We start from the raw sequence: 22,921 nt of genomic DNA on the forward strand, positions 1-22,921 counted from the left end.
CTCCGGAGTATAAGTCGCACCAGCCATAAAATGCACAATAAAGTAATAATAAAAAAATATATATATAAGTGACACCGGAGTATAAGTTCCACTTTTGGGGCAAATTTATTTGTCAAAATCCAACACCAAGAACAGACATGAACCAGCAACAACAGGCTAAACGATATGGTATGCTAACGTGACATATACACAAACAAGGAGCTGAGAACGGGCCTGACGTAACATTAACAGTTGTCCAAATAAGTATTACATAAATAACACGTTTATCAAACCATCTGTGTCACTCCAATTCATTTAATCCATCAATCATCCTTAATGTAATCAATGCCGCGTATGCGCCACATATGCGCCGCGCCGCTGACATCTGACTCGTTGTAAGTTTCATTTCTAATTATTCCACAGACCCATATGATGATATATAAAATATATTTCAAATAGCTATCAGATAACAATATTATCAAACCATCTGTGTCACTCCTAATCATTAAATCCATCGATCAAATTCCTCGTCCTTTATGTCAACAAAGTCGCGCCGTACAGATCTAGTATATAACTATATTGTAGCGTTAACAAAGTACCAGAAAAGACGTGGGTATGGTAAACGGCTCTTTATTTAACAAAACAAGAGTTCAACGAGCCAACGACTACTGAATTGTAATGATAAAAACATATACAAGTTGCTACACGAAATAAAATATATCAAATAACTATAAGATAGATAAGCTTTTTAAACATTGTGTCACTCCAAATCATTAAATCCTTCAAACATAGGGCCCTTCGTCATCTTCGTCATCCCGTGATCGAATCCTTTGTCCTTTATGTATACAAACGCCGCGCGGCACCGGTGACGTCACTTGCAGTTAAAATGACAGTAACCCCTTGCTACATCGCGGTTCGTTTATCGCGGTTTCACTGCATTGCGGATTATTGAATTTTGAAAATTTGTGAAAAAAATCACATATAAGTCGCTCCTGAGTATAAGTCGCCTCCCCCCCCCCCACACAAACTATGAAAAAAACTGCGACTTATAGTCCGAAAATTACGGTATATTTATTCGTCGCTCTTGTCTATTCATTGTAACTTCCTTCTTGTTTTTACTTTTTGTGTTGTTCTTTTGGATGTTTTGTTATATGTCTTGTCACCGTGGGATAGTGTGTAACGCAATTTCGATCTCTTTGTGTGTCTTGGCATGTGAAGTGATAGACAATAAAGCTGACTTTGACATCAATTGCCTTGCTGTCCCCTTTATTCATTTTCCACGTTTCAGATCCATACAGCAGTACTGGCACTACTAGTGTCTTATAAAGCTTTAGCTTGGTTGTTCTTGAGATGTTACTCCAGGTCTTTTGAAGTTTGATAAATGCCTCTCTTGCTTTTGACAGCTTATTCTTCAGATAATTCATACCGCCTTCCTCTTTACATACTATTGCTCCCAAGTAAGTGAACTGGTCTACATCCTCAATATCTTGCTCATTGATCTTGATTAGTTCCTGTTTTTTTGCATGAATCCTTATTGTTTTTGTCTTTTGTGTATTGATCTTGAGTCAAACTCGCTTGGCTTCTGCATCCATTCAGGTTGTTTTATTCTGCACAACGTTTTGTAGAGGAGAGTAACGCTATATCATCTGTGAAGTCCAAATCATCACATTTTGATGTTAGCGTCCATCTAATTCCATTGTCTCCCTCTTGAATTGTTCTTCTCATCACAATTAAAAACAAGAATCCTGACATTGCATCTTTGCTTTACGCCGGTTTTGATGTTGAACAGCTCACATACTTCGCCTTGGTCTTCTACCGCACACTGGAAGTCTTCATAAAATAGTCTGACCATTCTCACAATCTTCTCCGGAATTCCATACTTCTTCATGATGATCCACAGGCTTTCGTGATGTAAGAAGTCGAAGGCTTTTTCAAAGTCTATGAAGTTTTAGTGTGACTTGCCACCTGTTGCTACACCTGTTCGATTATGTTTCTCAATATGAAGATTTACTATTTTGTTCCCCTACCTGTCCTGTAACCTGCTTATTCCTTTCTCCGCCTTCAATCGATTCCATTCTTTATTCGATCTACTATAATCCTGCTCAGTATCTTTCCCACTACAGAGAGGAGGGTTATGCCTCTAGAGTTTTTGCATTCTTTGAGATTTCACTTCTTTGCTAGTCTGATGATTAATCCTCTCTTCCACTTTGTTGGGATCTTCTCATGCTTCCATGTTTTCTGTAACAGTTGGTGTACCTTCATTGCTGAAAACTCTGCTTTTAATAATTCGGCTGTGATGGAGTCAATTCCTGCTGCCTTGCCATTCTGCAGTCTTTTTATTTCTTCTTTGACTTCACCTAGTGTTGGTTCATTTACCGTGATCTCTTTTCAGCTCTGTTGCTGAATTCACATTTGTCTTCTTCAGTTATTGGGTTTTCAGGCTCTGTTCTATTTACCACTTTGAAGTGTTCCGTCCATCTCATCTTAATCGCATGCCTTCCACTAACGAGGTTACCATTCTTGTCTAGTACGGCTGTGCTCTGCCTGGGTCTCTCGTTGCACAGTGTCTTTGTTAGTCCATAAAGTGTCTTCATGTGTTGTTTTCTTGCAGCAGCTTCAGCTTCACTTGCAATGTCCTCCATTTCCTTTTGTCTGCTTTTATACTTCTCTTCACTTCTTTGTTCTTCTCTGCATACTTCTCTTTTAACCGCTTCTTGATTCTTTCGTAAGGTGTTCCCAGGATCTAATTTATTTCTTCTCTTTGCTCTACGAGGCTCCATGATTCCTCACTGATCCATGGTTTCTTCTTTTTCCGTGGTGTACCGCTACTTCTATGTATTTCCTCTCCATTACTTGGAAGTCACGCTCTACCTCTTCATCTCCGGTTCCTCATTGCTCTTCCTATTCCTGTACTTGGCACCTGTTTCTTACACAGATAGTGAAGGTCTTTAACAACTTTTCATTCTTCAGTTTTGCAATGCCATACTTGATTCTGGTGTTTTTCCTTATATTTTCCACAATATAACTCTTTCACAAAACATCCCATGAATTACAAATTTAAATACCTTAACATGCCTTTACATTAGGGTTGGGAAGATTCACCGATTTGCATTGGAAAATCAATACGACCTGTAAAATGCAGTTGCATTGCATCGTATCGGACTGGATCGCATTGTTTTAAAATGAAATCGTACTGTATCGCACCTATCGCAGGAGATGGGAGAAGCGTATCGCATCTTATCATTGGCAATTCCATGAATCGTGAATGCATCGAATCGTTGGCAGTGTATCGAGATGTGTATTGTATCGCTTTGATGGTGAAGAGTCCCATCCCTACTTTACATGCTTCATGTCATTAAGGTAAATATCATAATAATGTAAGAAATAATGTAATAAATAATAATAATGATGATTAAATAATGTAATAAATGTCATTAATCTGTCTTTTAAGGAAGGAGGAACGATTAGCTCCTTAACATCCCCGAATTCTATGCTTGGCACACATTCTGTAATGACACAAAATACAGCCGTTACGAAATGTATCTGCACAAGCTAATGACAAATGATCGAGGCAAATGAAACTAGCTTCAGATATAAACATTCTGTTAGCTACCGTAATTTTCGGATTACAAGTCGCAGTTTTTTTCATAGTTTGGGTGGGTGGGGGGGGGCCGACTTATACTCAGGAGCGACTTATATGTGATTTTTTTAACAAATTTTTAAAATTCAAAAATCCCCAATGTAGTGAAACCACGATAAACAAACCGCAATGTAGCAAGGGATTACTGTCATTTAAACTGCAAGTGACGTCACCCCGCGGCGGTTGTTTACATAAAGGACAAAGGATTTGATCACGGGATGACGAAGATGACGGAGGGCCCCACGTTTGAAGGATTTAATGATTTGGGGTGACAAGGTTTGAAAAACGTATTTATGTTATAGTTATTTGATATATTTTATTTTGTGTAGCACCTTGAATATGTTTTTATCGTTACAGTTCAGTAGTCGTTGGCTCGTTGAACTCTTGTTTTGTTAAATAAAGAGCTGTTTACCATACCCACGTCTTTCGTAGTACTTTAACGCTACAATATAGTTATATACTAGATCTGTGCGGCGCGCGCACGGCGTTGTTGACATAAAGGACGAGGAATTTGATCGATGGATTTAATGATTAGGAGTGACACAGATGGTTTGATAATATTGTTGTTATATAATAGTTATTTGAAATATACTTATATATCGTTATATGGATCTGTGGAATGATTAGAAATGCAACTGACGAGTCCGATGTCAGCGGCGCGGCGCATATGCTGCATTGTTTACATAAAGGACGATTGATGGATTTCATGAATTGGAGTGACACAGATGGTTTGATATTATTTATTATTTATGTAAAATGTTATTTATGTAATACTTATTTGAAGAACTGAATGTTACGTCAGGCCCGTTCTCAGCTCCTCGTTTGTGTATATGTCACATTAGCATACCATATCGTTTAGCATGTTGTTGCTGGTTCACGTCTGTTCTTGGTGTTGGATTTTGACAAATAAATTTGCCCCAAAAGTGCGACTTGTTTTTTTTTTTCACTTTATTGTGCATTTTATGGCTGGTGCGACTTATACTCCGCAGCGACTTATAGTCTGAAAATTACGGTAATTACAGGCCAACATTAACCCAAGGGAAATAAGTAGGTCTAATAACTGATTTGGAACAGTCTTGTTGCAAAGCATAATCTTATAATCTTAAAATTATATCTCATGTTTGTCAAATTAAAACGAATTATAAATTGTAGCCTATAAGCAAAGCAAGTACAGAGGACCCTCGGTTTTCGAACACAATCCGTTCCAGAAGGCTGTTCAAGAAGTGAATCGTTCAAATTCCGAATCATGTTTTCCCATTACAAATAATGGAAAAAAATTAATCCGTTCCAAGCAAAAAAGGATTTTTTTTTAAATGAAAAAAAAGAAAAAAAAAGTAAATTTTTTTCATTTGCGCTTTTTTGTCCGATCGCGCTACTGCAGCGCACCGCCGAACGCGCAACCATAGCGCGTCGCCGACCATGCAACTGCACCGCGGTAGTCGCATTATTGTGACAGAGCGGCCGCTGAAATTTAGAAAATATTTTTAAAGTCGTGATGTACTTTCCAAAATTGAAGTGGACCTCAGTGCGCAGGAAGTTTAATTTTGTCTGATCCCGCAACTGCAGCGCACCGCCGACCGCGCAACTTCAGCGCGCCACCGACCACGCAACTGCACCACGCTGGTCACATTATTGTGACAGAGCGGTCGCTAAAATTTTGAAAATATTTTTAAAGTCCTAAGGGACTTTCCAAAATTTAAGTGGACATCAGTGCGCAGGGAGCTTAATTTGGTCCGATCGCGCAACCGCAGCGCGCCGGCCGGGCGCTCACTGTCGCATTGCTTTAGGAATGTCTTTGTGTTTTAGGATGGATTTACTGCTCCCACTTGCTTCATTTGGAGGCATGATTAGAGTTGATGCAATCCTCAGAGTAACGAGAATGCAATAATGAACTGAGTCAGTTGGCATTCGGGTCCTCCCGGCTCATCTGGCGAGGTTCGACAACCAAATTTCGTCCGACATCCGAAGCAAAAAAATCTAGAATTTTTTGTTCGAATACCGAATTCCTTGAGAACCGGGACATTCAAAAATCGAGGCTCCAGATTATAAGGGACGACAGAAAACTAACCGAAGCAGAATGCTAACAAATGTAAAAGGTAGGCTATATCACAAATTATTATTAGCCCTTAATTTACAGTAGTTGTACTAAGTTCATTTTGTTTCCTTTGTCAATCACTTTTTTGGGTTCTTTTATCACAAACAATTTATTTTAAGTTGCATTACCTGACATGTTTCGGCATGTACATCCGCCTTCATCAGAAGGCAACACTTAATTTACAGTGTTGGGAACTCACAACTTGTTCAAAAATATCTCCCTCTCCCCCTTTCACTCTATCTCTTTCTGGTTAGGGTCTCTCTCTCTCTGCTCATGCTGTCCCACTCTCTCGCTCTCTCTCAGGGGTTAGGGTCTCGCTCTCTCTGCTCATGCTGCTCATGTTGCTTTCAAAAGTAGCTAAGTTCGATAAATTACTTTCTGCGGATGTGGCAAATCTGCTTAACATACAAATGACTGTTTTTGCCAGTATCTTTTTGGAAGTGTGTATATTAGTTTAAGGACATTTTTATTTAAAATTAAAATCAGTTAAGTCTTAGTTTGTGTTGCTTGTGTCATGGATTTTTTTTTTTTATACGAACACGTTACAACTGCAGGGTTTTCAATTTTTTGGGGGGGGAAAGCGAAACGTTAATGTGTTAGCGGTCAAGCTAATGAGTGTGTTTGAGCTGCATTAACGACGAAGCAATAGTCTCCTTCTAATGAATCTCTCTTGCTAAGACCAGTGTCGTGACCAACAGCGTTAGAAGTAATGGCGATACTAACAACGTTATATATTTCCAGTAACCGTAACGTTACTAACAGTGAAATGTGGCACATTACTGATGCTGTTTGACACGCAATTTTTCTCTTTGCGTTTCTGGCGACATTTTTGTGGAGTTTTGGGCGTGGGACACGTCAACGCACAATGCAAAAACGGTCGTTCTGCCTCTCCGCATTCTATCTTTTGATTCGCTACGTCTTGCATCAGCCAATCAGCTTCAGGAAGGTGTCACGTGACATTCTGCGCAATGGAACGGCGGCAAAAAGACAAAAATGGAGGAAATGATCATCGTCACCGTCCGTGTTCATCCCGAGCTGTACAATAATTTTTTGTACCTATACCAAGATAAAACAAAACTGGAGCAGGCATGAGGGACTTTGAATGAGGAACTTCAGAGGGGTTTTGCCTTTCCTTTCCATTAATATTTATTTTATGCTATTTTCCATTGGTTTTCAATAAATATTCAGTTAAGTGAAGTACTGGTCTATGATGTTGGACTCTATACAACTGTATTAACACCTGCTCAAAAATCTGAATCATTTTAGATCATTCAACATTTTTGAAAAAGTAATGCAATAAACAATTACTTTCCCTAGTAATTAGTAACATTTATGAAAGTGCAATTCAATTACTAATTCAATTGTTTTTTGGAAAGGTAACTACTAAATAACTAATTACCTGTTAGAAGTCATGTGCCCAACACTGGCTAAGTATGGTATGCAACTTGTGTGATCATCCATCCATCCATTTTCTGAACCGCTTAGTCCCCACGGGGGTCGCGGGCGTGCTGGAGCCTATCCCAGCTGTCATCGGGCAGTAGGCGGGGGACACCCTGAACCGGTTGCCAGCCAATCGCAGGGCACACAGAGACGAACAACCATCCGCACTCGCATTCATACCTAGGGACAATTTAGAGTCTTCAATCGGCCTACCAAGCATGTTTTTGGGATGTGGGAGGAAACCGGAGTGCCCGGAGAAAACCCACGCGGGCTCGGGGAGAACATGCAAACTCCACACAGGGAGGGCCGGAGGTGGAATCGAACCCGCACCCTCCTAACTGTGAGGCGGACGTGCTACCCACTGCGCCACCGAGCCGCCCAACTTGTGTGATCATTATATCACTATTCTTATTCTTTTTTACAACGTCGAAATGATGATAAATATGTTGATATTTTACTTGGCCTACTCAGCCTGGGTTTAAACTGGATGCCCTCGTTGAAGACAAGGCTCAATTGTCCATCCATCCGTCCGTCCATCCGTCCATCCGTCCATCCATCCATCCATCCATCCATCCATCCATCCATCCATCCTCTTCCGCTTATCCGGGGTCGGGTCACGGTGGCAGCAGCTTTAGGAGGGACTCCCAGACTTCCCTCTCCCCAGCCACTTCATCCAGCTCATCCCGGGGGGTCCCAAGGTGTTCCCAGGCCAGCCGAGAGACATTGTCTCTCCAGCGCATCCTGGTTCGTCCCTGGGGTCTCCTGTCGGTGGGACATGCCGGAACAACTCCCCAGGGAGGCGTCCAGGAGGCATCCCGAGCCATCTCATCTGGCTCCTCTCCACGTGGAGGAGCAGCAGCTCTACTCAGGGTCTCTCCCGGATGACCAGGCTCCTCACCCTATCTCTAAGGGAGAGCCCGGACACCCTGCGGAGGAAACTCATTTTGGCCGCTTGTATCCTGGATCTCGTTCTTTCAGTCACGACCTATAGCTCGTGACCCTAGGTGAGGATAGGAGCATAGATCGACCGGTAAATTGAGAGCTTTGCCTTTTCACCACGACGGACAGAATCCGCATTACTGCCGACGCTGCACCGATCCGCCTGTTGATCTCGCGCTACATCCTGCCCTCATTCGTGAACAAGACCCCAAGATACTTGAACTCCTCCACTTGGGGCAGGATCTCATCCCCGATCTGGAGAGGGCATTCCACTCTTTTCCGACCGAGGACCATGGACTCTGATTTGGAGGTGCTGACCCTCATCCCGATTGCTTCACACTCGACTGCGAACCGCTCCAGAGAGAGCTGGAGATCACGGCCTGAAGAAGCCAACAGCACCACGTCATCTGCAAAAAGCAGAGACGCGATGCTAAGGTCCCCAAACCGGACCCCTTCAACGCCTCGGCTGCGCCTAGAAATTCTGTCCATAAAAATTATGAACAGAATCGGTGACAAAGGGCAGCCTTGGCGGAGTCCAACCTTCACTGGGAACTAATCCGACTTACTGCCGGAAATGCGGACCAAACTCTGGCATCGGTGATACAGGGACCGAACCGCCCTTATCAGTTGGCTCGGCACCATGTACTCCCAAAGCATCCTCCACAGAATCTCCCGAGGGACACGGTCGAACGCCTTCTCCAAGTCCATAAAACACATGTGGACTGGTTGGTCGAACTCCCATGCACGCTCGAGGATCCTGCTGAGGGTGTAGAGCTGGTCCACTGTTCCACGGCCAGGACGAAAGGCTGAGGAGTGTGATTCCCCTGTAATTGGAACACACCCTCCGGTCCCCCTTCTTAAAGGGGGAACCACCACCCCAGTCTGACAATCCAGAGGCACCGTCCCCAGCCATGACAGCCCCGCTACATCCAGAGCCCTTAAGAACTCCGGGCGGATCTCATCCACCCCGGGGCCCTGCCTCCGAGGAATTTAACTACCTCAGTGACTTTGACCCCAGATATTGGAGTCCCCCTCAGAGTCTCCAGGCCCTGCTTCCTCAATGGAAGGCGTGTCAGTGGAATTGAGGAGGTCTTCGAAGTACTCTCCCCACCAACTCACGACGTCCCGAGTCGAGGTCAGCAGCACACCATCTCCACTGTAAACAGTGTTGACCGTGCACTGCTTCCCCCTCCTGAGACGCCGGATGGTGGACCAGAATCTCCTCGAAGTCGTCCTCACCAAACTCCTTCCACGCCCGGGTTATTGCCTCACAACCGCCGAAGCCACATTCTGCTTGGCCATCCAGTACCTGTCAGATGCCTCCAGAGTCCCGCAGGCCAAAACGGCTTGATAGGACTCCTCCTTCAGCTTGACAGCATCCCTTACCGCCGATGTCCACCAGCGGGTTCAGGGATTGCCGTCACAGCAGCCCCCAACGACGTTACGGCCACAGCTCCGGTCGGCTGCCTCAACAATGGAGGCGCTGAACATGGTCCACTCGGACTCAATGTCCTCCGCCTCCCCCGGGACGTGGGAAAAGCTCTGCCGGTGGTGTGAGTTGAAGCTCTTCCTGACAGGGGATTCTGCCAGACATTCCCAGCAGACCCTCAAAGAGTGTTTGGGTCGGCCAGGTCAGACCGGCATTTTCCCCCACCATCGGAGTCAACCCACCACCAGGTGGCGATCAGTTGACCGCTCCGCCCCTATCTTCACCCGAGTGTCCAAAACATGCGGCCACAAATCCGATGACACGACTACAAAGTCGATCATCGAATCGCGGCCTAGGGTGTCCTGGTGCCAAGTGCACACATGGACACCGTTATGCTTGAACATGGTGTTCATTATAGAAAATCCGTGTCGAGCACAGTAGTCTAAGGATAGAACACCGCTCGGGTTCAGATCGGGGGGGCCATTCCTTCCAATCACGCCCTTCCAGGTCTCACTGTCATTGCCCACATGAGCATGAAGTCACCCCGTAGAACGATGGAGGCCCCAGAAGGAGTTTCTCCAGCACTTTCTCTAAGGACCCCAAAAAGGGTCGGTACTGTGAGCTGCTGTTTGGTGCATAGGCACAAACAACAGTCGGGGTCATAATGGGTCTTTTGAGCCGTGCTTCGTCTGGCCCCTCACCTAGGACCCTTTTGCCATGGGTGACCCTACCAGGGGCATGAAGCCCCATACAACATGGCTCCTAGGATAATAGGGACACGCAAACCCCTGTCAAGTTACATGGTGGATAGGATGGTACAAGATGGTGCGTGTATGTGTTGGATTTGGCCCAGACGAATTGGCTAAAATGAAATTCCAAATTTCAAAGCTTGACATGGAAGACCTGAAGGAGGCCTGAGTAGGGGTTATTTAAAAGTTAGTTCTTCATAATTAACTATTGTTAAATTGGTAAAGGGGAATTTGAACCAGTGAACCTCCATTCCCGTTCCAAATTTCACCAGAAGATGGTGTCAAAGTCAGATTGACCTAACAGTAAATTAATAGTTTAACAAGTCATCAATTAGATGAAGACTTGTTCTGAAGCACAGCAACACACAATTTTGGATGTTATATTATTTTGTTTTGCTATCATATACTTTGAAACTGTATGAATATTTTAATTTGCTAACTCAGGAAGCCCATGCTGATCGTTAGGTAATGAGACATGTTAATCACAGAGTAAGATGCAATATACTTTTTTTTATTCTGCTTTGCAATATTATATAGTTAGTAGCAACTTGAGCAGCATCATTGCACTGATGTTTCATTTACACATGAATGAATAAAGAGTTGAGTAAGGACAAGGGGTTGACTGTGATACCGTGGGTGGAAGTCTGCAATACCACGCTTGAGCTTGATCTAGAGGTCACCAGCTTGTCAAAATACATTTTCTAGCTGCTTGAGTGTTGTAATCTACGAACTAAGAGAATCCACGATCATAGTTATGATTATGTGTTAAATTGACTATTGCTAAAGTATGTCATTATTGTCACGATGTTTAATCAATAAACAAGTATGTAATATTGATGTTCCATTTACACATGAATGTATAAATGTTAGCGAAGACAAGGAGGCGTCCTCCCAATCACGCCCCTCCAGGTCTCACTGTCATTGCCCACATGAGCATTGAAGTCACCCAGTAGAACAATGGAGTCCCCAGAAGGAGTGTTCTCCAGCACCTCCTCCATGGACTCCAAGAAGGGTGGGTACTGAGCTGCCATTTGGTGCATAGACACAAACAACAGTCAGGACCCCGTCCCCCCCCCAAGGCGGAGGGAGGCTACCCTCTCGTTCACCGGGGTGAACCCCAATGTACAGGCGCCCAGCCGGGCGGCAATAAGTATGCCTACACCTGCTTGACGCCTCTCACCGTGGGCAACTCCAGAGTGGAAGAGAGACCAGCCCCTCTCGAGAGGTCTTGTACCAGAGCCCAAACTATGTGTGGAGGCAAGTCCGACTCTGTCTAGTTGAAACTTTTCTGCCTCACACACCAGCTTGGGCTCCTTTCCAGCCAGAGAGGTGACATTCCATGTCCCTAGAGCCAGCCTCTGCAGCCGGGCATCAAACCGCCAAGGTTCTCCCCGCTTTTGGTCGCCGCCCAGCTCACTTTGCACCCGACCCCTTTGGCCTCTCCTACAGGTGGTGAGCCCATGGGAAAGGGGACCCACGTTTTCTGTTCGGGCTAAACTTGATTGTGTGTAATTTAAAGTACATTTCCTCTGTCATTTTTTTTTAACCACTGTAATGCATATCGTGCAGGAAAAAAACTGTTACTTTGTTCTGTGTAACTGTGTTCAAACTGTTGTCATGGTGATTTCAACCGGTGTTTTTGGAAGATTTTAACTTGTATACTTCTCTGTACTCGAGTTTGTGGAACTTTTTTTTCGTTTTTTTAAACCGATCGTGCTAAGAGATTGGTTTTCGCAAAAGTGAGTTGTGGTAAAATAATCTCAAAATAAGTGTTGGTAAATTAATCTCTTAATAATTTAGCTAATATTCGATATTGTTATTTCCCATTTGATTTAAAATACAGTACACCTAAAAAGGGACCTAAATTACAAAAACTTGATCTAGTGATTATTTCAAACAATTTTACAACCTAGAAAAAAAACACAAGGCAAAGATTTGGTTTATTCGTGTTGAAGCCAAGATCAATATTTAAAATTGTTTTACATTTATTGTATTATTGATTTTTTTTTTTTAATGGAAAAGTTACCTGTTTTGAAGCCTCCAATGAGTCAATATCACTAACGCTTACTTTTGCAGCTCAAATTGGAATTCAGTACATTAGTTTAGCTATGTTGCAACACTGACGTAGCAGCCAGCATTTCACCCTTCAAGCATGACTACCGTATTTTTCGGATTAAAGATCGCTCCGGAGTATAAATCGCACCAGCCATAAAATGCACAATAAAGTGAAAATAACCCACATATATAAGTCACACCGGAGTATAAGTCGCACTTTTGAGGCAAACTTGACAAAATCGAACACCAAGAACAGACATGAACCAGGAACAACAGGCTAAAAGGTACGGTATGCTGACGTGACATATACACAAACGAGGAGCTGAGAATGGGCCTGATGTAACATTCAGTTATTCAAATAACTATTACATAAATAACAAATTTATCAAACCATCTGTGTCACTCCAATTCATTAAATCCATTGATCGTCCTTTATGTACACAATGCCGCCGCGGAATTGTCATGAGTTGCATTTCTAATTATTCCACAGACCCATATAATGACGTATAAACTATAATCAAATAACTATCATATAACAATATTATCAAACCATCTGTGTCACTCCAAATCATTAAATCCATCGATCAAATTCCTCGTCCTTTAACTCAACAATGATGCGCGTGCGCCGCACAGATCTAGTATATATCTATATTGTCGCGTTAAAGTACCAGGAGAGACGTGGGTTTGGTAAAAGGCTCTTTATTTAACACAAGAGTTCAGCGAGCTACACGAAATAAATTACATAAAATAACTATAAAGTAAGTTTTTCAAACCTTGTGTCACTACAAATCATTAAATCCTTCAAACGTGGGGCCCTTCGTCATCTTTGTCGTCCCGTGATCGAATCCTTTGTCCTTTATGTAAACAACCGCCGCGCCGCTGACATCACTTGCAGTTCAAATTACAGTAATCCCTTGCTACATTGCGGTTCGTTTATCGCGGTTTCACTACATCGCAGATTTTTGAATTTTGAAAATTTGTGAAAAAAAATTCACATAAGTCGCTCCCGAGTATAAGTCGCGCCCCCACCCAAACTATGAAAAACATCCCCGCGATTTATAGTCTGAAAAATACGGTAATCAATTTCAACTCAATTCAGTCATTAGACTTATGTAAACATTTGGTTATTTTGGTTTTGACTGGGCCACAAGAACTGTCAATGCATGATGGAAACAAGTAGCTGAGTGATTACAATCAGGGGCGATAGCGGACAGAGTTGCGATGGCGCACATCGCTTAAAGGACAATGCACATTAGCACAGGTGCAACCAATCACAATGCATGTATATAAGTAAACAGTTAAAAGTGTGGTAATGCACTATTTACTTTGAAAATAAAACTTATCTATTCATAATTTTTAATTTAAAAGTATCATTTGCATCATTCACCATTTTCCACTCTGGTTTGCTGCAAACAAAAACACAGATGTTGTCACGTACCAGCGGGGCCCGCCCCATATTGAGGTCTTGTGGTGAATGTCATTCCATGTGATGACATTTTGCAAACCCGTCGTCATGGAGGTACCGATCGTGAAGGTAAGGCGCTGCTCAAAGGCCCGGCGCAGCAGGCCTAGCACACGGTTCCCATCAGGGCTGTCAGGAAGGTAGGCCGAACGGTCTGTTCCTGGGTATCGCACACCCGGGTTTGGATGCTCTGGCTATAGGCATCAAGAGTTTACAAAATACACCGTCAGTAAGGTCTGGGCTGTGTGACGAACACACACTACTAACTGCAAGCAAGTGATAAAACAACTCTCACACTTGGGCTGGACAATTACGACAAACCCAACAATCACAATTATTTTATTTGATATTAAAATCACCATTAAAGTTGAAAGCCACATCTGATTTTTAAAGTACATGCATTGGCTATGAGAACATCGCCAGTAGCGAGCATGAGCTAAACCAGCATTAGCATCTAGCTTCGTTGCAACTCTGCTTGGCAGTTAGTAACCTTTGATGGCCAAAAAGCGTATGTTTGACTGATGCAGTGATTTTAATAATTCAGTTTTATATATATATATTTTTTTTATTTCTTAAATTTTCTTCACATATTTACTGTGTACTGTAGCAGAACGTCATGAGAATGCATCACATCAGAGTTCTTTGATGTTACGTGGGTGACAGTCTTCAGTGACTACAGTTGAAAACTGGTTAAATGGTTAAAACTCTGAATGTTACTTGAAACAATCATATATCCCTTCCATAACAATAATAAAAGTATTACACTTAATGAAATTATTCAATTATTATTTTTTTATGCATACTGCATACAAGGAACAGGACTATGCTAAACTTACAAACTTGAAAGAAAATGCTATTCTGATTTGAGTATTTTGTGTAATATATAATTTTGTTTCATTTTAATTGGAACAATTAAAACAACAAGTCATTTTTCAGTAAATAAGGGTTCAAGGCTTGATGTAAACCTGGCTATCCTGATTATCTTTGTTTAATTCATATTGGACATTGGCAAACAACTGCTTTTACTGGGGCAAAATAACAAGCCACATTCCCATTTCTGACATGTTATGAAACAAACAGCACCTGTTAGGGTTGACAAAATATTTTTATTGTATGATTATGTTGGAATGCTGACTAGAATCATTAACTTTGTAAAACCTTCCACCTTTCCTTGACTCGTTGAAACTTTCCACATTCAGTTGTTGAAACCTTCCAAATATTGTGGAAACATTATTGCTTAGTTATCTAAAATGCTCCACTAGTATCTATTTCCACAACCTTGTAAAACAAAGAGCTATAAGACCATCTGCACTGATTAACCAGGTTGCAGAGGTGACCACCGAAAACCTGTTCACTCTCACCCCCACCCTGCCTTCTCTCAATGAAGATTATTTTGCAAGAAGCGAAAGTCAAACTGCTTTCAAGCACAGGGTGCTGATGTCTTTCTCCACTTGCAAGCGTAAAATGGCCAAACTGTCTCACGTGTGGTTCTTGCATAAACGGTAGAGTGGGCAAAACTCTATCACCACCTAAATCACAATTTGTGGAAATAAACTTTATAGTTTTTAAACCTAGAAAATAAAACATTCATCAATTTAAGAAAATTGGTAATTGTTGATCTGAATTAGAATTTTTTTTAATTAAAGCCACGCAATTGGTATTGTATCGGCCAATCACACTCATGCATAATCGGTATTGGTAGTGTAAAACCTGAGACATCCCTAATTAAAACAAAGATCAGCCATCCAGCTTTTATACATGTCACATCGTCATTTTATAATCGGTGCTGGAACAAAGAAGTCATCACAGTAAAACCACTATGCAATGATACCGGCGGCCGCCTGCCTACATTGTACGTGTTACTTTTGAGGTAAAAATAATTTACCCTAATCTCAGTAAAAGCACTATGCATTGATGTCAATGCCAGCGGCCGCCTGGCTGCATTGTACGTGTTACTTTTAAGGTAAAAATAATTTACCCTAATCTCAGTAAAAGCACTATGCATTGATGTCAATCCCAGCGGCCGCCTGCCTGCATTGTACATGTTACTTTTAAGGTAAAAATAATTTACCCTACTCTCCATGATCCCTCACCATACACTGGCCAACAGCAGATCGCAGGGTAGTCTGATTTAACTATCGATCTATTCCCTGAATTTTTTGTTTTGGTCCCATTTTAAATCCATCCGCTTTGCCAGCTCGCTCCGACAGTATCTATCAAGTGAACAAATTCCCTTTGATGGCTGACGTACCTGTGTGACAAGCTCCTTCTCACTACATTAGTAGCAGTCGGATTTCTTAGCTGATAGATGAAGACTGCTGCTAACAGTTGGCGTGCAAACAAAACAGCAATTCCGGTGAAGTCACACATCTCATCGAGATTGGAAAATTATAATGATAATTGAACGAGTGACCGTAGTCCGACCGTTCAGGCACAGCACTTGATACGAGCAAGTGATAAAAGACGGTTGGAATCTTGATAAAATCTTAATATTAGTCTGTTACAAGGTTAAGAACACGCTTGATTTTGTGCATCTGCCCTTGATTGTTGCCGCAGATAGGCAACTATTAAAATGAGCAGCAACCGGGACTAAGCCAAGTCATTAGCATTCAGCTAACGTTAGACTTGTCTGGTAGGATCCACATTATATCACCTGTGCAACTGAAGAAAGTGGCGTGCTGTCAGTCAAACAGATCACAATTAGTATATACCAAGTAATACTTTTGCCCGTTTTCAACCGCTATTAAAACTGGCCGCAATGGGGTTCTTGGAAAAATATTAGCTCTTAACTAACTTTTGATTCACCTGCTGAATAAATTATTACATATACTGTATTGTTTATTATGAAAGTTTCTGGGTAAATACGTATATTGCCCAGGAATTTTTTTTTTATTGTGACAGGCCGACATGTAAATACGGTACACCACAGGTGTCAAAGTCAAGGCCCAAGGTCGAGATACAGCCCACCACATCATTTTAGGTGGTCCGCAAAGACGAAATGTGCATTGAATTGATATGTCAATTCCATCCATCCATCCATCTTCTTCCATTTATCCGGGGTTGGGTCACGGGGGCAGCAGCTTTAGGAGGGACTCCCAGACTTCCCTTTCTCCGGCCACTTCATCCAGCTCATCCCGGGGTAACCCAAGGCGTTCTCAGGCCATCTGAGAGACATAATCTTTCCAGCGGGTCCTGGGTCGTCCACTGGGTCTGCTACCGGTGGCACATGCCCGGAACACCTCACCAGGGAGGCGTCCAGGAGGCATCCTGATGAGATGCCCGAGCCACCTCATCTGGCTCCTCTCAACATGGAGGAGCAGCGGCTCTACTCTGAGTCTCTCCCGGATGACCGAACTTCTCACCCTATCTCTAAGGGAGAGCCCGGACACCCTGCGGAGGAAACTCATTTCGGCCGCTTGTATCCGGGATCTCTTTCTTTCGGTCACAACCCATAGCTCGCAACCATAGGTGAGTGTAGGAGTGTAGATCGACTGGTAAATCGAGAGCTTTGCCTTTTGGCTTAGCTCTCTCTTCACCACGATGGACCAGTACAGAGTCCACATCAGTGCAGACACTGCACCGATCCGCCTGTCGATCTCACGCTCCATCCTGTCCCCACTCATGAACAAGACTCCAAGATACTTGAACTCCTCCACTTGGGGCAGGACCTCATCCTCGATCCGCAGAGGGCATTCCACCCTTTTCCGACCGAGGACCATGGACTCCAATTTGGAGGCGCTGACCTTCATCGCGTCTGACCAGTTCACACTCGGCTAAGAACCGCTCCAGTGAGAGCTGGAGATCAGGGCTTGAAGAAGCCAACAGCACCACGTCGTCTGCAAAAACAGCGACGCAATGTTGAAGTCCCCAAACCGGACACCCTCAATGCCTTGGCTGCGCCTAAAAATTCTGTCCATAAAGGTTATGAACAGAATCGGTGACAAAGGGCAGCCTACTGTTTAGCCTTGTTTTTCAAATCTCAAGATTCAAAAAGAATTTATTCGCCATGTTTGAGCGTGCCAAACAAGAAATTTGACTTCGTTACATCACAGTCTCTGGGTGACTAACAACACTCAGGACATGTGAAAATGACAATATTCTCAGCCATCCCCTGATCTTAAACTCCCATGAGGGCAAGGAAAAACTCAAAACTACGACTAGGGGAAGTGAGAAAACTTGAGAAGAGACCACAGATGGGAGGGTCCCTCTTCCAGGATGACCAGGCTGCAATGGATGCAGAGAGGACACATAGTACAAACAGTGTAGACAATCCAAAAAGGTGTGGAGAGCAGGATGTTATTGCACAGCAATGACTCTGAGACTCTAAAAGTGGTGTGAGTTGGCCTGGGGAAGAAGCTGTCTCTGTGTCTGCTGGTTTTGGCGTACAGAGCTCTATAACGCCGTCCGGAGGGGAGTAGTTCAAACAGACTGTAACCTGGGTGAGAAGGATCTGCAGAGATGTTGCTTGCACGTTTCCTGGTCCTGGACAGGTACAAGTCTTGGATAGATGGGAGGTTGATTCCAATGATCTTTTCTGTAGTCCTGATTATCCGTTGCAGTCTGTGCTTGTCTTGTTTGGAGGCCGATCCAAACCAGACAGTGATGGAGGTGCAGAGGAAAGACTGGATGATGGCAGTGTAGAAGGTCTTCAGTAGGTCCCGCGGCAGGTTGAACTTCTTGATTAGTCTCAGGAAGTACAGCCTCTGCTGGGCCTTCTTCTGGACAGAGTCTATGTGGCCGGTCCATTTCAGGTCCTGTGCGATTATGGTACCCAGGAACTTGAAGGTGTCTGAGGAGAGTATAGTATTACTGCGGATAGTGAGGGGTGAAAGTGGTGAAGGATCTCGCCTGAAATCCACTGTCATCTCCACGGTCTTGAGCGGGTTCAGCTCCAGGTGATTTTGGCTGCACCAGTTGACCAGCCGCTCCACCTCCTGTCTCTACGGAATCTCATCACCGTCCCGGATCAGTCCGATGAGAGTCGTGTCGTCTGCATACTTCAGGAGCTTCACAGGAGAGTCACCTGAGGAGAAATCGTTGGTGTAGAGAGAGAAGAGCAGTGGGGAGAGGACACACCCCGGAGGGGCGCCGGTACTGGTGGTCCTGGTACCAGATGTGATGCTCCCCAGCCTCACACGCTGTCTCCTGTTGGTCAGGAAGCTGGTGATCCACTGACAGGTGGAGGCAGGCACGGCGAGCTGGATGAGCTTCTGTTGGAGGATGTCAGGAGCGATGGTGTTGAACGCTGAGCTGAAATCCACAAACAGGATCCTGGCGTACGTTCCTGGGGTGTCCAGGTGGTGCAGAATTTAGTGCAGTCCCATGTTGACTGCATCATCCACCGACCTATTTGCCCGGTAGGCAAACTGGAGGGGGTCAAGCAGGGGGCCCGTGACATGCTTCAGGAGGTTCAGCACCAATCTCTCGAAAGATTTCATGACCACAGATGTCAGAGCGACAGGTCTGTAGTCATTCAATCCTGTGATGGCGGGCTTCTTGGCCACTGGAACGATGGTGGAAGTTTTGAAGCACGAGGGCACCTCACACAGCTCCAGGGAGCGGTTGAAGAGCCGTGCAAAGGTGGGCGCCAGCTACTCAGCACAGACTTTCAAGTAGGAGGGTGACACGCCGTCTGGGCCCGGTGCCTTCCTGATCTTTTGTCTCCGGAACACCTGGTGCACTTCCTCCTCACGGATCTGGAGTGCAGGCACGGCCTCTGCAAGAGAGAGATTAGGTGACAGCGGTGACGGAGGTGTGGACAGAGCGGTTGTGAGGGGAGGGGAGTATGTTGATTGTGCTGCAGGAGGTCCTGTTGTGTGGGAGGACCGATCAAACCGGCAATAGAACCTGTTCAGCTGGTTAGCAAGCCTTGGGCTCTCCACAGGACGAGGGGTTCGTTTCTTGAAGCCCGTGATGCTCTGCAGACCTTTCCACACTGTTGAAGGATCAGGATTGGCAGAGAGGTGTCTCTCCAGGCTCTCCCCGTAACACCTCCTGGCTTTCCTGACCTCTCGGTTCAGTGTGTTTCTGGTCTGCTTGAACAGGTCCCAGTCGCCGCTCCTGTAGGCCTCCTCCTTGGCTTTGCGCAGCCTCCTGAGGTTCGGTGTAAACCAAGGTTTGTCGTTGTTGTTCGTGCAGAGGGTCTTAGTCTGCACACACAGATCCTCACAAAAACAGATGTATGATGTGACTGTCAGTGAGTTCATGCAGGTCTGAAGTTGTAGCTTCAAAAACTCCCCAATCTGTGCAGTCAAAGCAGGCTTGGAGGTCCTGCCTTGACTCCACTGTCCACTTCCTCACAGTCCTCACTACAGGCTTAGAAGTTTTTAGTTTCTGCCTGTAGGCCGGGACCAGATGAACTAGACAGTGGTCCGAGAGTCCTAAAGCTGCACGAGCCACAGAGTGGTATGCATCCTTAATTACGGTTAGCAGTGGTCCAGTGTCTGTGCCCCTCTGGTGGGACACGTAATGTGATGTCTGTATCTGGGGAGTTCGTGTGCAAGGTTCGCCCTGTTGAGATCACCCAAAACAATGATTAGTGAATTTGGTAGAAGTTTCTCCATGTCTGTCACCTGGTCAGCCAGCATCTGCGTGGCTTCACTCACGCGCGGGTGTGGTGGAATGTAAACAGCCGCCATGACGATTGAGGAGAACTCCCGTGGTGAATAGAACGGCCGGCAGTTTATGAAAAGTGTTTCTAGGAGAGGGCTGCAAGACTCTTTCAACACCGTACACCAACGTTCATTAATGTAGAAACAGAGTCCACCTCCCTTTGATTTTTCGGTGAGCTCCGCGCTGCGATCTGCCCGCAATAGCCGAAACCCAGCTAACTCCACGGCGTGGTGGGGGGTGCGTCCGGTAAGCCACGTTTTAACGAAACACAGTGCGGCGGATCTGCTGAAATCAGTGTTCCTCGAAGTGAGAGCAGTTCGTCCATCTTGTTCGCCAGGGAGCGAACATTCGCCAGATGAATTGATGGTAGGGCAGAGCGGAACCCTTTCTGCCTCAGCTTTACGAGGGCTCCGGCTCGTTTTCCGCGCCGTCGTCGACGTGCTAGCTTGTATAGCACCGCCGCTCCAGCTAAAATCTCAGGCAAACAGTCTGAATCAGAGAGGGCAGGAGAGAAAATACCAGAAGAAGTCCGATGTTTAACAGCGCTTCTCTGGTAAAAGTGATCTGGGATGGACAGCAGAGAACACAAAACACAAAATAAGACAAAGAAGCAGAGAGCAACCCACGGAGGCTGCCGTACGCGGCGCTATCTTGTGACCAAAGATGCGGTTGCCAGAAATGCAGACCAGACCCTGGCATCGATGATACAGGGACCGAACCGTGAGTTGCTGTTCGGTGCATAGGCACAGACAACAGTCAGAACCCGTTCCCCCACCCGAAGGCGGAGGGAGGCTACCCTCTTGTTCACAGAGGTGAATCTCAATGCGCAGGCGCCCAGCCAGGAGGCAATAAATATGCCCACACCTGCTCGACGCCTCTCACCATGGGCAACTCCAGAGTGGAAGAGAGTCCAGCCCCTCTCGAGAGGGCTTGTACCAGAACCCAAGCTATGTGTGGAGGCAAGTCCGACTAGTCTGTCTAGTCTGAACTTTTCTGCCTCACACACCAGTTCGGGCTCCTTTCCAGCCAGAGAGGTGACATTCCATGTCCCAAGAGCCAGCTTCTGAAGCCGGGGATCAGACCGCCAAGGTCCCCGCCTTTTGCCGCCGCCCAGCTCGCTTTGCACCCTAACCCCTTTGGCCCTTTCTCCAGGTGGTGAGCTTATGGGAAGGGTGCCCAAGTTTTCTTTTCGGGCCCGGCCACCAGACGCTCGTCTTCAAGCCTCACCCCCAGGCCTGGCTCCAGAGGGGGGCCCCGGCGACCCGCGTCCGGGCAAAGGAAAACTAGGTCCATATATTTTATTCTTCATAAGGGGTCTCCTATATGTCAATTCCAAAATTTCAAATTGTTTTCACTTTTAAAAATAGAGGGGTTAGCAAATTTTATTACCATTCATCTTTTTAACTCATTTTTACTTTTAAATATTTGATTTGATTTCAGTATTTCGTTGTTAAATATTTGAACAGTTTTTATTAGTCTCTTTTTTGAAAACCAGTTATTTGTCAGTTTGTTGTGTGGCCTATACTAAATATACAAAATGAAACGTTCATCCATTTATTCGGGTTGACAATTTTAATGGCTCTTTGAAGCAAACTATGACTATGATCCGGCCCACGACAAAAACAAGTCTGACACACCTGCTGTACACTGACTAAAATTAAATATCTATTATGAACCCGGTCAATCTTTCTACCACGAGGCTTAGCAAGTTTTCTGGAAGAAACCCTGATCGTTATATCTTATTTTTAATCAATCACTTGTTGCTTATATGTTTTAAACTTATGTTGGTTTTTGTTATCATTCAAAGTTTATATTCAGCTATTTTTAAAATGACAAAGATGCTTGAGAAAACTGTGTTTATACTCTGTATACACGTTACACAAGTACGGTATTGGCCCGAATATAAGACGACCCTGATTATAAGACGACCCCCTCTTTTTCAAGACTCAAGTTTGAAAAGAGACTTTTTGAATACCAAATTTAATTTTATACAGAAAATAATACAGTACATCTGAAACAAATGATTATAACAATATATTCGAGAGAAAAAGCATGTGATTTTGCCTAATTCAAATCATGCAAAAACTGTCTACCACATCTTAATATCTGAACATTTAAACATGTAAACTAAAGTGCAATCACATTTGTAAATGAATGGCTTCTGGTTTTTGAAATGTAAATAAGCCTACTGTTTCTCCATTTTCTGTATTTTCTCCTCTTTTCAGACTTACTGTTAATTTTCATTTTTCTTCTTCGTGCTACCGCTATTTTTATTCTTCGTGACAGAGGTTTGCTTTGGCCTGGGGAGTTAAGTTCAGCATTCGCCTTAAAGATATTTGGGGCCATCTAGCGTTGTGAATGGGTATAATGTTTAGACCCCGAATGTAAGGCAACCCCCACTTTTCAGTCTTATTTCAATGCAAAAAAACACCGTTTTATATTCGGGCCAATACTTATGCAGAAAATAAGTCAGTTATTTTGCTCTATTTTGTAATGTCAGTGCTTGGTTTATTCACACTGC

At 44.2% G+C, this 22,921-nt stretch overlaps 1 protein-coding gene across 10 annotated transcripts in view; it reads right to left on the bottom strand.

Moving 5' to 3' along the window:
• Nucleotides 1-22,921, bottom strand: part of dtx3 (deltex E3 ubiquitin ligase 3) — a 30,022-nt gene that overhangs the window by 3,776 nt on the left and 3,325 nt on the right. Inside the window, exons 3-5 of one of the 10 annotated variants that reach the window (XR_015068420.1) lie at nt 19,797-20,964; nt 19,636-19,723; nt 13,994-19,504 (exon numbers count right to left, since the gene is read on the bottom strand). The exons of 1 other annotated variant lie outside the window; for it this stretch is intronic. Coding sequence is in view for 2 of the 9 variants with exons in the window: in XM_085932604.1 (XP_085788730.1) it covers nt 13,765-13,982 (218 nt within the window). In the remaining 7 variants the exon portion in view is untranslated. 8 more of the 10 variants (XR_015068391.1, XR_015068412.1, XR_015068382.1 and 5 more) reach the window with 8 other exon arrangements.

The sequence above is a fragment of the Syngnathus leptorhynchus genome, chromosome 1 (assembly GCF_054491065.1).
Source record: "Syngnathus leptorhynchus isolate UIUO chromosome 1, UIUO_Slep, whole genome shotgun sequence".
Lineage (NCBI taxonomy): Eukaryota > Metazoa > Chordata > Actinopteri > Syngnathiformes > Syngnathidae > Syngnathus > Syngnathus leptorhynchus.